This window comes from Manis pentadactyla, chromosome 9, assembly GCF_030020395.1.
Source record: "Manis pentadactyla isolate mManPen7 chromosome 9, mManPen7.hap1, whole genome shotgun sequence".
NCBI classification, from domain to species: domain Eukaryota; kingdom Metazoa; phylum Chordata; class Mammalia; order Pholidota; family Manidae; genus Manis; species Manis pentadactyla.
Genome location: NC_080027.1, coordinates 41,980,288 through 41,997,847, shown reverse-complemented (window position 1 = coordinate 41,997,847; position 17,560 = coordinate 41,980,288). Strand labels below are relative to the sequence as shown.

Sequence of the window (17,560 nt, the reverse complement as noted above, 5' to 3'; positions counted from 1 at the left end):
AAGAAAACAATTCCATTCACAACTGCATCAAAAAGAATAAAATACCTAGGAATAAACCTAACCAAGGAAGTGAAAACCTATACCCTGAAAACTACAGGACACTCTTAAGAGAAATTAAAGAAGACACTAACAAATGGAAACTCATCCCATGCTCTTGGCTAGGAAGAATTAATATCATCAAAATGGCCATCCTGCCCAAAGCAATATACAGATTCAGTGCAATCCCTATCAAATTACGAACAACATTCTTCAATGAACTGGAACAAATAGTTCAAAAATTCATATGGAACCACCAAAGACCCTGAATAGTGAAAGCAATCCTGAGATGGAAGAATAAAGTGGGGGGAATCTCGCTCCCCAACTTCAAGCTCTCCTACGAAGCCACAGTAATCAAGACAGTTTGGTGCTGGCACAAGAACAGAGCCACAGACCAGTGGAACAGAATAGAGACTCCAGACATTAACCCAAACATATATGGTCAGATAATATATGCTAAAGGAGCCATGGACATACAATGGGGAAAAGACGGCCTCTTTAGCAGTTGGTGCTGGCAAAACTGGACAGCTCCATGTAAGAAATGAAACTGGACCATTGTCTAATTTTGAAATGGATCAAAGACCTGAATGTAAGTTATAAAACCATAAGACTCTTAGAAAAAAACGTGGGCGCAAATCTCTTGGACATAAGCATGAGCGACTTCTTCATGAACATATCTCCCCGGGCAAGGGAAACAAAAGCAAAAATGAACAAGTCAGACTATATCAAGCTGAAAAGCTTCTGTACAGCAAAGGACACCATCAATAGAACTAAAAGGTATCCTACAGTACGGGAGAACATATTCATAAATGACAAATCCGATAAAGGGTTGACATCCAAAATATATAAAGAGCTCACGCACCTCAACAAATAAAAAGCAAATAATCCAATTAAAAAATGGGCAGAGGAGCTGAACAGACAGTTCTCCAAAGAAGAAATTCAGATGGCCAACAGATACATGAAAAGATGCTCCACATCGCTTGTCACCAGAGAAATGCCAGTTAAAACCACAATGAGATATCACCTCACACCAAGTAAGGATCACCACCATCCAAAAGACAAACAACAACAAATGTTGGCGAGGTTGTGGAGAAAGGGGAACCCTCCTACACTGCTGGTGGGAATGTAAATTAGTTCAACCATTGTGGAAAGCAGTATGGACGTTCCTCAAAAAGCTCAAAATAGAAATACCATTTGACCCAGGAATTCCACTCCTAGGAATTTACCCTAAGAATGCAGCAGCCCAGTTTGAAAAAGACAGATGCACCCCTATGTTTATCACAGCACTATTTACAATAGCCAAGAAATGGAAGCAACCTAAGTGTCCATCAGTAGATGAATGGATAAAGAAGATGTGGTACATATACACAATGGAATACTATTCAGCCATAAGAAGAAAACAGTTCCTACCATTTGCAACAACATGGATAGAGCTAGAGGGTATTATGCTCAGTGAAATAAGCCAGGCGGAGAAAAACAAGTACCAAATGATTTCACTCATATGTGGAGTCTAAGAACAAAGAAAAACTGAAGGAACAAAATGGTAGCAGAATCACAGAACCCAAGAATGGACTAACAGTTACCAAAGGGAAAGGTACTGGGGAGAATGGGTGGGAAGGGAGGGATAAGGGTGGGGTTAAAGAAAGGGGGCATTACGATTAGCATGCACAATGTGGGGGGAGGCATGGAAAGGGCTGTCCAACACAGAGAAGACAAGTAGTGATTCTACAGCATCTTACTACACTGATGGACAGTGACTGTAATGGGGCTTGTTGGGGGGAACTTGGTGCAGGGGGGAGCCTATTAAACGTAATGTTCCGCATGTAATTGTAGATTAATGATACCAAAAAAAAAAAAAAAGCGCCTTCAAGTGGGAGTCAGGTGATCTAAGATTTGTTTCTTGCACTGCTGCTAATTAGCAGTGGACCTTGCTAATTACTTATTCCCTCTTAGCCTCCCTATCCCCGTCGTTATGTTTTATCTTTAAAGTTAGGGGTAAGAGTAGATAATTGCTAAAGTCTCTTGAAGCTTTAAAATATTTTTTCATTATTGTTATTCTATGTAACTCCTAAAGTCAAAATTAAAGCCAAGGAGTAAGTTGTTTTTTTTCTAGTTTCAAAATTATTATTTTTTTGGTATCATTAATCTACAATTACATGAGGAACATTATGTTTACTAAGCCCTCCCCTTCACCAAGTCCCCCTCACAACCCCATTACAGTCACTGTCCATCAGCTAGTAAGATGCTGTAGAATCACTACTTGTCTTCTCAGTGTTGTACAGCCCTCCCCGTGCCTCCCCCGACATTACACCTGCTAATCGTAATGCCCCCTTTCTTTTCCCCCCCCTTATCCCTCACTTCCCACCCATCCTCCCCAGTACCTTTCCCTTTGGTAACTGTTAGTCCATTCTTGGGTTCTCTGATTCTGCTGCTGTTTTGTTCCTTCAGTTTTTCTTTGTTCTTATACTCCACATATGAGTGAAATCATGTGGTACTTGTCTTTCTCCGCCTGGCTTATTTCACTGAGCATAATACCCTCTAGCTCTATCCATGTTGTTGCAAATGGTAGGATTTGTTTTCTTCTTATGGCTGAATAGTATTCCATTGTGTATATGTACCACATCTTCTTTATCCATTCATCTACTGATGGACACTTAGGTTGCTTCCATGTCTTGGCTTTTGTAAATAGTGCTGCGATAGACATAGCGGTGCATCTGTCTTTTTCAAACTGGAGTGCTGCATTCTTAGGGTAAATTCCTAGGAGTGGAATTCCTGGGTCAAATGGTATTTCTATTTTGAGCTTTTTGAGGAACGTCCATACTGCTTTCCACAATGGTTGAACTAATTTACATTCCCACCAGCAGTGTAGGAGGGTTCCCCTTTCTCCACAACCTCGCCAACATTTGTTGTTATTTGTCTTTTGGATGGTGGTGATCCTTACTTGGTGTGAGGTGATATCTCATTGTGGTTTTAACTGGCATTTCTCTGGTGACTAGTGATGTGGAACATCTTTTCATGTATCTGTTGGCCATCTGAATTTCTTCTTTGGAGAACTGTCTGTTCAGCTCCTCTGCCCATTTTTAAATTGGGTTATTTGGTTTTTGTTTGTTGAGGTGCATGAGCTCTTTATATATTTTGGATGTCAACCCTTTATCGGATCTGTCATTTATGAATATGTTCTCCCATACTGTAGGATACCTTTTTGTTCTATTGATGGTGTCCTTTGCTGTACAGAAGCTTTTCAGCTTGATATAGTCCGACTTGTTCATTTTTGCTTTTGTTTCCCTTGCCCAGGGGAATATATTCATGAAGAATTCGCTCAGGTTTATGTCCAAGAATTTTTTTGCTTGTGTTTGTTTCTAAGAGTTTTATGGTTTCATGACTTACATTCAGGTCTTTGATCCATTTCGAATTTACTTTTGTGTATGGGGTAGACAATATGCAGTTTCATTCTCTTACATGTAGCTGTCCAGTTTCACCAGCACCAACTATTGAAGAGGCTTTCATTTCCCCATTGTATGTCCATGGCTCTGTCATCATATATTAATTGACTGCATGCCTAGACATGTTTGGGTTAATAAAAGATATACACATTTTAAATGTTAATGGATCTTGTCAAATGGCCTTCCAAAAATAGTTATGGCAGTTTGCAGTCTCATATTTAGAGGCTAACAGTGCTGTTGCTAGTATTAAAAAGAAGAAAGGGAATGATGAGTATTTTTAATCTTTGTCAATAGGGTAAAAATATATAATAAGTATTTCTTTAATTATTAGTGAGGTTGAGCATGTTTTGCTGACTGGTCATTTGGCTTCTATCAATTGTTCATATTGTTGATTAGTTTTTATATTGGATACTTCAATTTTTATCAAGGTAATATATATCATAGTTTTAAGTCAAATAGTTCTGCAAGGCTTAAAAAGCAGAACACATTAGTCCTCTGCCTAACTCTGTCCATCCGTGATTTCTTACTTTAATGGCAACTACTTATAACATTTTTAGTTGTTTTCTGATACTGAGCTTAATATTTTTAAATAACGTGATTACATAAATATATTTATGTTTCATACATACATGTAATTTTACTTTAAATGTTATGATTGACTTCCTGCTACAGAAGGTGTTAATTATCTTATACTGCTATACCTACACCCCTCACATACACACTTTCCTCCTCCCAGTTTTAGTTGAATAAACTTTATATTATTTATCCCTATTAGAGTTTTATCCATATTTGCATTATTACGACATGTAACGATTATTCACAGGTGAGCCATGTGGTGTGTTTGTTAACATTTCTTTTCCTTCCTTTGGATTATTTCAGAATATTCTTAATGATTTGTAAGAGCTCAGAAGTATATTAGAAATAAGCATTTTGACATAAATGTTGTAGGTATCTTTCTCAGTTTACCATTTTATTTTATTTTTAGAAATACTACAGAAATTTTGTAGGCTAGATTTATGACCCATCCTTTGGGCTGAGGATTCTGTTATATGCTATTCTGTTTGGATGGTCCATCTTGTTATTCTTGGTTTTCCATGCTGGTGCATCTAAAGTTCTTCTCCCTGCCTAGACAGATTTGGGTACTTGCTGTAGCCAACAGTTTTACAATCTTGGGGACCTTTTGCCGTCGTTATGTATTTCAGGTTAAAGGTGGGTCCCACGAAGAAGAAGCAGAGCAGAAGCTTAGTTGGGACATTGTTAGAGTATGAACTTCACTGTTAAATAAACATAATAACAAGCTACTATACTGTTCATTGAATACTTTATAATGTGACAAGTATTTTGTTGTGAGGTAGGTAATATTTTTGCCATTTTATGGATGAAGTAACTGAGGTTTAAAGAGATTAACTGAGCCCCACTCAACCCAGGATTAGCAGAGTCAGTATTCACACCCATTTCATCTGACTCCTGTGCTGTCCCTACTCTTTCATGATGTTTTTTTGTTCAATTACCAGATATTCTCTGATCCTTTATAGCCACACGCTGGGGCTGTGCTCAGTTCGTTTCCTTCATAGAGAAACCAGTTTGAAAGACAGTTTATAAAGTTGAATTTTCACATTCTCTATGATCCAGGAGTTTAATTCCTAGATATATGCCAAGAGAAAATTTTGTGCTTGGATCCTAGGAGAATGTACCAGAGTTTTCATAGCAGCATTATTTGTAATAGAAGAACTTGAAAATAACCCAATGTCTATACATAGCTGAATGGATAAATTAGTTGTGATATATTCACACAATGAAATATAACTTGCAAAATACATATATAAAATACACTGATAGCCTGCTGTTAACAGCCTGGAAGCCTTAACCTATAATATAAATTTGATTAACACATATTTTGTATGCTATATGTATTATGTACTGTATTCTTATAATAGAATATTATGAGAAAATCATATACAGTAGTATATAGTATTTATTGAAAAAATATGTGTATTAAATGGACCCACACAGTTAAACCTGTATTTTCCAAGTGTCAACTGTATACATATTAAACACATTAAAATGTATATGGGGTGAGGAATGGGAATAAAAAGGATCAAAACAAAACAGCTCCCCAGAGAATATTGTGTAAAAGTAGAGGCATTGGGGTTGTTCTGGAGAAGTAGAAACATGAACTGAGATCCGCTGTCAGCTTTCAAAAAATGATTCTAATGCCATGCCAGTAAATGATAGAATTCATTGGTAAGGCTCTGTTTCTCTCAAACTGAATGAAATTTTCTGTTCTTCACTAGTGCTGATTGGTGGTCAAGCCTTTTAGTGGGTACTGGAAACCACTGAGTGGAAAAACACTACCTCTGTTCTTTTAGACCAGGGCTCTCAATAGGAAGACTATTAACATTTTGGACAAGATGATTATTTTTATGGGGTGCAGTCCTATGCATTGTAGAATGCTTAGTGGCATCCCTGGCCTCTTACCCACTAGATGCTGTAACACCCCTCCCCTAATCGTGACATTGCCACATGTCCTCTGGGGAAGAAATTCACCCCTGATAAGAAATACTGTCCTAGACTCTAGGACCTAGGGCAGCATGAGTATGCCAGGCGTGAGACTGATTATGAGCAAGTATGCCAACCTACTTGTTTCACTGTGAAAAGTATCAAATATCTCTCTGTAACTTAGGAGTTCAAGTCCCACCTTCACGGTTGACTGAAGTTTGGTCTAAGTTAATTGCTTTTGGAGAAGGCAAATAGTGACTCTGTGGCATCTTACTATACTGATGGGCGGTGACTGTAATGAGGTATGGGGGGGACATGATAATATGGGTGAATGTAGTAACCACATGTGAAACCTTCATAAGAGTGTATATCAATAATACCACAATAAAAAGAAAATAAATTAATTGCTGTTGTTAGAGATCCTACTGTTTTCTGTATTTAAGTTTCAGATACTGTTCTTTTCAATAACAGCAATAGTAAAAATACCTTAAACTGATTATAGTTTCAATTTAATGTTTAAAAAAATCCTTTTCTCAACTGCTATCTCGCAGGAACCTCACAACATGTCTGTAAGATAGGATAGGAATTTACAGGGCCATTAAATTGGGAAGCTGGATGTAAAACCAAAAATCTGATTCTTGGTTAAGTGCTCCCCAAAGACTACTCAACAGTTTTTTGAAGTTTCTCAAAAGCTTCAGAAACTTACTGTTAGTTTCTGCCACGGTCATTTCTGTTTTTCACCTGACTGGATTTTCCTCCTTTGGCGACATTTGCCCAAGTCCTTTCCTTGGATTTCAACCATCCACCTTTACTCTCTACATCATATTGCTTCCTCAGCCTTTCTGGGGTTTCCCCACCAACTCAGTGAATTGATGCTAGAGTGGCAGGGGTTGGGGGACGGAAGGCCTGGATCGGAATCCTAGCCTAGGCCATACCTGTTTTTCAGCCTCTCTGTAGATCAGTTTTCATCATCTATTCAGAGAGCTTAATATTAGTCACTCCTTAGCTCCCTCAGGGATATTAGGGGAAGGAGTAAGTTTATGCCTGGAACAGTATCTATCCTATTTTTAAAGGTCTCCAAGGAGAAGCTTTCATCATCTATGTTACCAAATATAGAATCTTCCAAACTCCTAGCCACCTCCCCACCCCCACCACTGCAATTCCCTCTTGGTATGGATGAGTGGCAAAATCTCACACCTGAAAATCTGTAAAGTACTATAGATTTTTCTCAGATCAGGACAGTAAGAGGATTGCAAGGATGTGGCTCGATTGCGCTAAGATGGTAAAGGGTGGTAATCCACTTTGCATGAGAAAGACAGACTTCTCAGAATATAATAAAAACTTCTCAATGTGATGCGTACATCAGCCTCCTCTGAGCCTTGCCTATTTTTTAGGCTCATTTCTCCCATCTCTTTCAAATACAACTTGTACTGCCTCGAGCATTACTATGTTCCCTCATCCTGAACACACATCATGATGCCTTTCTCCACCTGCAAGGCCATCAGGACACGATCAAAGGTTGCTTTCTTGAGGAAGCCTCCCTTAGTTCCCTCACATTGAGTGAAGTGCCTCTATTTTCTTGGCCACCGGGGCTTACTGCATTATAGCCCTTACCACACGAAGTTACAGTTGTTTGTTTCTCCTCAGTAGACTTAAATTATTGAAGAGGTTTCATTTTTGATCTCTGGATTCCCCAGTCCTTAGCATGGTGTCTAATAAGTGCTCAATAAAAGTTTGTTAAATGACTGTTCAACTGACTCCTTTGCCTGGAGAGGGGAAGACTTGTGAAAAAAGACATAGTCTTAGATATTAGGAGAGTAGTCATAAGAAACAGAGTAAGTATACTTTGTGCCTCTCTGCAGGATAAGAGATCCAGAGGCAGAAAGGACATGAAGGCAGATATTTTAGGTCAGTATCAGGGATGAACTGTCAAACACATCTGTTAGCTGTGGAAGGCTTGCTTATGTGGTAATGTTGACCATTTGCCAGGGGTGTGGTAGGAGGGAATTGCCAAGCAAGTTTCTGCTCTGTAGAGTATTTCAGCAGTGTGTGGGGTCTTACTAGGTCACAGAAACTACCCTGAATATGTCTGCTTTCTGGGCATCTGGATTATGTTCGGCTAGCTGGTGGAACAGCCATGCCTTCTATAGTCATCTCCAGCTGTTCCTTAGGTGACTTGGTTTTCAGACCCTTTGTAACCCTGGCTGCTCCCTTATGGCCATGCCTCTTTGTCAGTGTCCTCTGTGCAGCATGGCCCCAAGACTTAATCCGAGGGCCCCACCAATGCATGGATATTCATCTGACAACTGCAGCCTCCTTCATTCTGGGTGTATTCCTGGTTAAGCAGCATAAGGCTGCCTTGGCTTTTCTGGCTGAGGCCCTGTTCACACATTGCCTGGCAGTTTGTGGTCAGCTGAGACCCCTGCATGTATTTTATATGAGCTGCTATTAAGGCACTCATTCCCCTTCCAAATCTGGGTAGTTGCTTAGCTTTCATCATATAGTTTTGGTTCTTCACTTCAGCTTATCAGCTCATAATGTTAGAGCTAGAGGAACTCTAGGAAAAAGCTTTATTCATTTGGATCTTGCTGCTTCTATTTTCCATGTTTACCGTCTTGCTCCTACCCACCTCCCAGACTTTGTGCTATCTGTGGTAAGCAGATTATCATTCATGAAAATACTGACCAGAGCTGTGGAGTATATCCCAGACACCTTCCTCCAGTTGACCCCTATTTATCAGCATTTTTTTCAAGCTGATTGTTCTATTAGTTGTGAGTCTTAGATTTTCCACTAGTTGGACATGTACTTTTTATGTCATCCTCAGTATTCCTTTTCAGCCATGCATGGTGAGTGATCCCTGCCCCCACAACAGAGGGAGACCCAGAAGTGATGAGAATCCTGAAAGTCAAAAGCACTGAGCATCAGCATCAGCAAGCTGGCAAGGCAGCTGGTGCCCTGGGAATGCTGTGATCTGGGAACTCTTTCCTCACTTCCCATGAATTCTTATTTCAGAGATGAAAAAATCTAAAACAAAGATAGTTCATTTAGATATGGGCTAGTTCTTATTGTTAGCATCTAACGTCATCATCTCAACTGTGTAGCCTCGTGGAGATAAAAGTGGGGTACTGCTATTTCTAACCTTCCAGATGGGAGAAGCTGGGATTGTCCCTCAGTAAATGTTTGCTGATTGAATCAGTGAGTCTTTTTCAGGCTAGTTCAAATTCTGTTCATAGATTCAGGGGAATAAGGATAAATGAGTTTCACTTTTCCCCTCCACCTGGCCAAATCCAAGCCTCCTTCAGAACCAGCCAGAACTCTGCCTCTTCAGGCAATCATCCCTGCCCACACTGCTGCATCTCTCCCTGAACTTTGATGTCAGTACCTGATTTTCATAGCTGCCCAATCCATGTGTTTATGTCTTATCGCTTAGAATCCTGGAAGAGAAGTTAGAACCATTGCTTCCCATTATTTTGTGCCTTCCACAGCATAAGGCACAAGTACTTGAGCAAACTATTGAACCAAATGTGTCTGCATAGTATATACAGAGAAGACAAGTAATGATTCTATAGCATCTTACTATGCTGATGGACAGTGACTGTAATGGGGTATGTGGGGGGGACTTGATAATAGGGGGAGTCTAGTAACCATAATGTTGTACAAGTAATTGTACATTAACGACACCAAAAAAAAAAAAAAAAAAAGTGTGTCTGCATAAAGTGTTGCCACCAGATGGCACCAGAGTCTCTGCCATTGTTCAGAGAATCTTGCATTATTTTCAGCCATTTATTGCCAAGCTAGGCATTAAAATTCATGTCTTAATTAAGAAGCTTTAATTCATTAGCAACATGCCAGTGAATACTAGAGTAGAAACAAATAAAGGTATTAACCAGGTGAAATCATTAACTTATCATTTTTTACTTACCACTTCATCCATGATAGACTATTCTGTTCACTGGGCCCTTCTGTCCTGGCCCTTGGCAGACACTGGGCTCTGACCCCAGCAGGTAAGAGGCCCTGAACAGAATCTGGCTTTCAATCCTCCCTGCTGGAGAGTGCCGAGATACCTAAAAGTGGTCTCAAACCCTTGGTTTATGTTTTTAGATTATTTATTTTTCCTGGAAAAAACAAACATTATGAAGAAATTGCTGTAACCCCACCACTTTTAACATGCTCATTTTTGATTGCCTCTTTGCAGTCTTTGTCTTTATAATATGTGACCTCATGCTGTTTTGATCATGTAAAGCCATGAATTACGAATTTTGCACTGTGTTGCTTATTTTATATACATTACTTTCATTTAAATGAGCTATTATATTGAATATGTACATTATATTTATTACATTACTTACATTGAATGCTTACCTTGTTAGACACTGTTCTAGAGATTTCAGTGCATTAATTCCCTTACCCATACAACCTTATGAGAGCTTTACACCTTTAAAGTTTCAAGCCTGAATGTTAGAAAACGAGGCAAGATTTGTCATTCTTTTTACACCGATGCCCAGAGTAACCCTTGATTAAATCTTTGTTCAATCCAGAATAGAATCCGAGTCCTCTGCCTCTTGCCACACCCAAAATATGCAGAGCTGCAGCTCATGTAGAGAAAACTGTCTTGACTAGATTCTCCTTGAGAACATGCTGTCAGTGATTGGTGGGGAATGGGAAAGGGGCACTTAGGGCTGGCTGGTTTTTATGCAACAGCCAAGTTTTGGAAAAGCCAGAAGGAGATTAGAATTCCTATTCTTTCTCAAAGGACAAATGTGAGGTCGTGTGATTTAATTCTTCTCTAGTCTCTGGGCCTTGTGTTTTGTAAACATCCCCATGAGCCTATTAAAGCAAACAGTATAAGGGCTAAGGACCCTGCAACTCTTTTCCACCTCCCACCTCCATCTACTCCCCTTTAGTACCATGACTTGGGTTGCCATATCTGCTACTTTAAATAATCTGCAGTGTTTGTTATGTCTTTTCCTGGGCTCCTCCCAATGTCTCCTAGAATAACACCTGGAACATTAATGGGTAACCTTTTGTTAGTACATCCGGTGCTTACACATGTTTTATGTCAGGCCAGCATATTTTAGAGTGCTTCATTCAGGGAGTCACTTGGGGGTTCCTCTACAGAAGAATTGGTACTGAGGCTGCACTGTTCACTGACCAGCAGCCAGCTTCAGTGGGCACACAGAACTGGAAGCTCTAAAACAAAGTGGCTTTATTCACCATTTTCTTCTCACCATCTCTCTCTCTCTTTTTTTTTTTAACGTGTGTACAATAACACTAAAAAACTAGGCTTTTTCTTGCCACAGAGCAGTCTGTAGTAGTAGCTACAGACAACTGAGCATTGAAAAAATGCTGTAAGCTACACTGTCCAGTATGGTAGCCACCAGTTCTCTGTGGTTACTGAGCACTTGAAATGTGACTGGTCTCTTTAGGATATATTATAAATACAAAATACATATCAGATTTCAAAGCCTTAGCACAATAAAAGTAAAATATTTCATAGGTAATTTTAATATTGAGTACATGTTGAAATGGTAATGTTTTGGGTATGTTGGGTTAAATAAAATGTAAAATTTGTTTCTTTTTACCTTTTTTAATGTAGCTACTAGAAAACAAAATTACATATATGACTCGCATATGTTTTGATTGGGCAGTACTAGTCTAAAAATCCTCAAATAGTTTCTCATTTTCTCTACTGTGGAACTTCAGGAAATTATCATTTTTCTTCTTTGCAGTCACCCCTGTCCCTTTTTTTTAATGTTCTTTCATTTCATTTGATGACATCAGGAAGAAAGCCTCCATTAAGTGCTAATTATCTTTTTTTTTTTTTTTACACCTGCTACTCACCTAATAGTGATATCTAGTGAAAGCTGGGCAGAGGGAGCTAGGAGGTACTAGGGAGCAGCAGACTGCTGATTAGTCCAAACTTCAAATTGTTTTATACATTTGGAACTCTTCAGCTCACAAGTCTGAGGGTAAAGATCTGAAGGAGGGAGAAGTAAAATAGACACTCTTTAAAATAGAAATGTGCTTCCCTCTTGGGGTTCTAGTCTTGCTTTCCTCCCATTTATCTAAATTTATTGGGGATCTGTCATGTGCCACAGTATCCTAGCATAGAGGAAACAGATGAGTATGACCTAGTAATCACTGCTCTCAAGGAGCTTACTTTCAGGTAAAGAATAAATTTGACTCCAGCCTCATACTCTAGATAAACACTGTCATGATGGGAGAAAAGATGATGTTTTGGAGCACTAGAAAGTCAGGATATTCTGCCTGGAAAGGAAGCTGAAGCCTTCATGTGTCTTGGATGTGTTATCATCAGGGAGAAAGGCAGGTGGGAAGGATGTTTTCACCTGAGAGGGACAACCTAATTAAAGGCATGGGAAGTGGTAGAAAAGGGGCCCTTGAATTAGTAGTTTGGGGCTGCATTGGGGCAGGGGTGACTGCTTGTCTAAAGATGTTGGATCTTATCCAATATGCAGGGGACCATTAGCGGGTTCTAAGTAGGGGAATGACATGTTCAAGACTGTGTTAGAGATACCACTCCAGTGCTCCTGGGAAGGATAGATGGAAAGGGGAGACAATGCAAGGAGACTTAACAAAGAGGCCATTGTTGTTAGCCAAGCAAGGTATAGCAAGGGCTCAAATGGGAAGGAAAGAATATATACAATAAACTGTTGGGTGAGGGATGAGAGGGAGGTATCAAGCATAGTCCCTGGTTTCTAACTTAGATCACTAGGAGGTGCCTTCATCCAAAATTGGAAATGTCAGGCTAAAATGGAACACACCAGATGTACTCTACTCTGGGCTTGTGGGTAGAGCTGCAGAGGGAGCTGGCTAGAGCTGAAGTGCTTATGTTTGTGTTTCAGATGGTGACCCTCTTTCAGATGTGGGTTGTTCCCCTCTATTTCACAGTGAAGCTGCACTGGTGGAGATTCCTAGTGATCTGGACCTTGTTCTCTGCTGTCACAGCCTTCGTCACCTTCCGAGCCACCAGAAAACCACTAGTACAGACCACCCCAAGGTGAGAGTTAGGTAGTGGGGAAGAGCTAGGTTTCCTGAAGGTTGGGATGTGTGGGAAGAGGGTGGGTTTAAACTGAAAAAAAATTGCAGTTTTTGTCTGCCAAGATCATTTTGCACATAGCCTCACCAAAACAAGCTGATTGGGAGACCTACACCCTTCCCCCTACCCCCAGCCCCACCATTCACAGCTAAAAGCCCAAAATATTTAACCTATAGCTTACCTGTGGTTTATACAACAAGGTCTGTGTATTAAAAGCAAACAAAATAAGTGAGCAAATCTTGGTGATCATTGTGTCCTCATTTTAAATGTTTTTTTCTGTGAACTCTTCTCTGAATTAGATTTTCTGTTCTATTCTTTCATAATACCTTGTAGTTTTCCTTCATAGAACTTATCACAATTTGTAACTAAATATTATTTTGAGTGTCTATCTCCGCCACTAAGCTATAACGATGAGATCAGGAACCACATCCATTCTGTTTATTACTGTATATCCAGGCCCTACCACAGGGCCTGGCACATAACGGCCTACTCTATTAACTTGTTGAATGAATGAATCTCAGCAAATATGCTATTTTCCAACAAACAGTACTTCCTTCTTGGGTCACAAAGCAGCTCCTGCCTGTATAATTCTTTATATTTTATCTAAATGCATTTCTTGTTTGATCCTCCCAGCCAGCTTGTGAGGTCATTTAATATCTGTACTTGACAGAAAAAAAGAGGTTTTCTCATTCATTCATTCATACAACAAGCACCTGCTATATGTCAGGCCCTGTGCTGAGTGCTGGGGATACAGAGCTGGATAAGACATGGTCCCTGCCCTCAAGGAGTGCTCGGTTTAATGGAGGAGATGGACGAGCAAGCAGCTGTTTCAGTGCAGTTGGTAAGTGCCAGAGCCTAACGGAGGAACTGGCTAGCCTCAAAATTGTGATTACCCTATCCAAAGTCTTCCAAGTTGCAAGTTGCTCTTCTTCCCATTCCTCTTCTGTTTTACTTTACTGTGAGCCTTTATTTAGCCCTCTGAATTTCATTGTACAAAGTAAAATTTATCTTCACAGTGAAGTCAGTGATCCAGAAGCCCCTCTCTAAAGTAACATAGTTTGCATTAAGAACCATTATAGAAGATACATACGGCAGGCTCTGGAGTAAGATGCATGTGGATTGGAAACCTTAGCCACTTGTTAATTATATGACCTGCGTGACTTCATCCTTCTGAACCTTGAATTCTTTATCCTTTAAAATGTGAGAATAATTGCTGCCTCATATAGGGTAATAATAAGAAGTAAAATAAAACATATTAAGATCACCAAGTAGTAAACAGTGTCCACTTCTAGGTAAAATGACTGAAAATGTGTCTGTAGCATGGAAGGTTTTCACATTGATAGTGCTTTACAGCTTCAAAGCGCTTTCATTAACACCCATGTTTATTCATGTGGCAGTTATTGAGTATGTATTATACACACCAAGAAATGGGCTCTCTACAGTCCAGTGAGAAAGGGAGCATGGTTTTCCCCTGTTCTACAAATAAGTAAACTTGTCTTAGGTGATTTGATTTACCTGGGGTTACCCATCTAATAAACTCACTCAATCCAGATTCTACTATAATTGCACATCCTTTCCACTGTGTCTCACTTTCAACTGATCAGTGCTCTTTGTGGTCTTTGAGGGCAGGTACTACAAGATGTTTGGGACCTTTCCTTAGCCAGAAAAGCCATTACCCCTTGCTTACCCATAGCAGGGAGGCACGGGCAGGGACCTTGAGCTTCCTCCCTGGGGCCCAGCAGGGTTGACAATAACCTAGTTGGCTCTCAGGAGCCAGGCAGGCTTGTGCTGGTTACTCAAGAAAATGCTAAATTGTCCATTAGCTCTCATCATAGAATAGTGGCTCCTTGCATCGGGGACCTATCTCCATGGCATTTAAAAGGCTCTGGTGCATTCAGGGAACTCTCTTTCCTCTCTGAACCTAGGGTTAACCAACCAGAGTCCACACTGTTTTCATTGGATGCTAAGGAGTACGCCTCCACTGCATAACCTGACTCTACCCTACCACCACCGCCATGTACATATGTCCATTCACAGGTACTCTTTGAGTGCCTCCTTCCTTATCCTTTCTTCTCCAGGGAGAAAGAAAAATCATTTCAGAAGCAAATTCATTAGACATCATTCATTTCATTATCGGCCTGTGGATAGGAACAAAGCAGTATTCAGATTAACCATGCCCAGTTACAATGCCTATAATTAAGTCTACCTCTTGATTCATTCTCCATTGACTTCTCTTTCCTGACAGTAACAACTAGCCTTTCTGCTCTGTTCCCTTTTGAGCATAGCTGTGGTTCCTAGTTTTCACTTCCTTATCCAGCTAACCTGAATTTGAGGTGACATAGCTGTCTGAGGTCAGCTGTGCTCTTTGAGGATGAACCTTCCTTTTAAGGCTTTCTTCTTCACATGTTCTGAGACCAGGAAAATACAAAGCACTAGCTCCCTGCTGTATGGAGGTGTTTCTGCAATTGAGGGAGGGACCAGCTTTGTACAGTAATTGAAGTTGCTCAATAAGTCTTAAGCAGAGAGCCTGATGATGTCCCCATTGATGTGAGAATAAGGGATTCTGGTAGTCCAGACCCTCAAACTAAAGTTTGTTTCAGCTATACTAATTTTCTCTCTTTCCTCTAGGCTTGTTTATAAGTGGTTCCTGCTAATCTATAAAATCAGCTATGCCACTGGCATTGTTGGCTACATGGCTGTCATGTTTACCCTCTTTGGTCTTAACTTACTATTCAAGTGAGTACCTTTGCTCGTGTTTGGGGAGGAGGGGTTGGTGAGATGTATTTTTTTTTCCTGGGACAAGTTCTAGGTATTAACCAGGTAGACATGCCATCCAGGATAGGAGACTGGGGCCGTGGGGGTGGGAAGGTGTGACCTCCATGATTTGTGCTGTCAAAGAGAAAGGAATGTCTGGATGATACAAAATTAGAGTCCCAAACTGTTGGCTGTATTTTTGAAGAACTTACATTTTAGTGGAAAAGTATAATAACAAAAGTAAGCATAATGATGGCGATATTATAGCCAGTCACCCGTAACTCCATCACTCCAACTGAAAAATTTCCTTGTCCTTGTGTGTACTACTCATTGTAACAGCCACTCTTCCTGAGTGGTCTTACGTTCAAAGAGACTAGGAATTGGCAAACTACGTCCTATGGGCCAAATTGGTCTACCTCTTGTTTTTATAAAATAAGAAAAAAATGTACTGAAACACAGTTGCATGCATTTATTTACACGTTGTCTGTGGCTGTTTTTGCAATAAAACAGCAGGGTTGAAAATTGTGGAAGAGACTGTGTGGACCACAAACATAAAATATTTAGTTTGGTCCTTTACAGAAAAAGTTTGCTGACCTGGGATTGATAATCAAACCTGGCAGGACAGTTGGCCACACCTGGCAACAGGTCCACCTAGAAGGTTGCAAGGCAGGAAACAGCAGGCAGCATCTGCAGGAGTCTTTGCTGTAGAGCCAGGGCTGAGATGGGTGGCCCAGAAGCCCCTTCTTCCCCGAGGAACATACCCAGTTTTAAGAATCTCCCAGTCCAGATAACAGTATATCAGTACGGTCATGTATAACATATGAACATTGTTGCTTTGTAGCATAGCTGACATTCCTTCTTATCTACGTTTCTAAGGAAACCATTCTAGAAAGTTAACTTGTGGACATTTAAGTCCTGCTCCATTGTTGAGCACTTAGGTTGTTTTGCAGTTTAGTTCGATCACAGGTAATATTGCTGTACTACTTCCTAAGGATACATTACCAGGAGTGGGGTTCTGGCTGTTGCTTCATATTGTCATAAGCCTTCCAAAAGATTTTTTATCAGTGTACAGGTTCCCCCACCCCCAATTAAGGCAGAAGCCTGGAAATCTGGACTCTGATACTGGAGGGTACAATGAATAAGTAGGGCAGAAGAGAACAGAAATGTGGCTTCCTGGCTCAGGTAATGGGGCCTGTGGTCTGTGGATCATGAGGACAGTGCAATGAAACTAGAGAATTAGGGTTCAAATTTGAATTCGAGACCAGTAATCTCTTCCCCAGACCTAGTACACTGTAGATGGGAATCTCTTTGAAAAAGAAAGGAATAAATCCTACTTTATATAGCAAGAGGACACCCATGGATTTCTTTCTTCTAGGGGTAATACAGGCTGAAGGAGTGGTTCACAGGAATTCATCAGTAGTGAGTCTAACACATCCCATCAAAGGAAACCAAGAAACTTCCAGATATCTTCCAGACCTGTGTGGTTAAATAACATAAAAATCAAGATTCTGCTGTATGTTTTAAAGATACTTATTCGATAATTACAGTGGTTTTTTTCTGCATAAACTATACAAGGAGGAAAACAATTGAGAATCTTGACCATTTTTATGCTACTGATCAGGTTAATTGGTGTAAGATTGCAATGTCTAGTTGTGGGTTAAATATTACAAGATTGAGCAAATTCAACTTTCTAAGATAACATAATTTACAACTTTAAGTGAACACATACAGTTCCTGGTACAAATATTTTAATAAAGGTAGTTTTCTATAA

The 17,560-nt window shown here is 40.0% G+C and overlaps 1 protein-coding gene across 3 annotated transcripts in view; it reads left to right on the top strand.

Moving 5' to 3' along the window:
• Nucleotides 1–17,560, top strand: part of RNF121 (ring finger protein 121) — a 104,171-nt gene that overhangs the window by 67,491 nt on the left and 19,120 nt on the right. For all 3 annotated transcript variants that reach the window (XR_008999225.1, XM_036904242.2, XM_036904240.2), the window contains 2 exons: nucleotides 12,842–12,996; nucleotides 15,664–15,771. Coding sequence is in view for 2 of the 3 variants with exons in the window: in XM_036904242.2 (XP_036760137.1) it covers nucleotides 12,842–12,996; nucleotides 15,664–15,771 (263 nt within the window). In the remaining variant the exon portion in view is untranslated. The remainder of the gene's footprint in view (nucleotides 1–12,841; nucleotides 12,997–15,663; nucleotides 15,772–17,560) is intronic.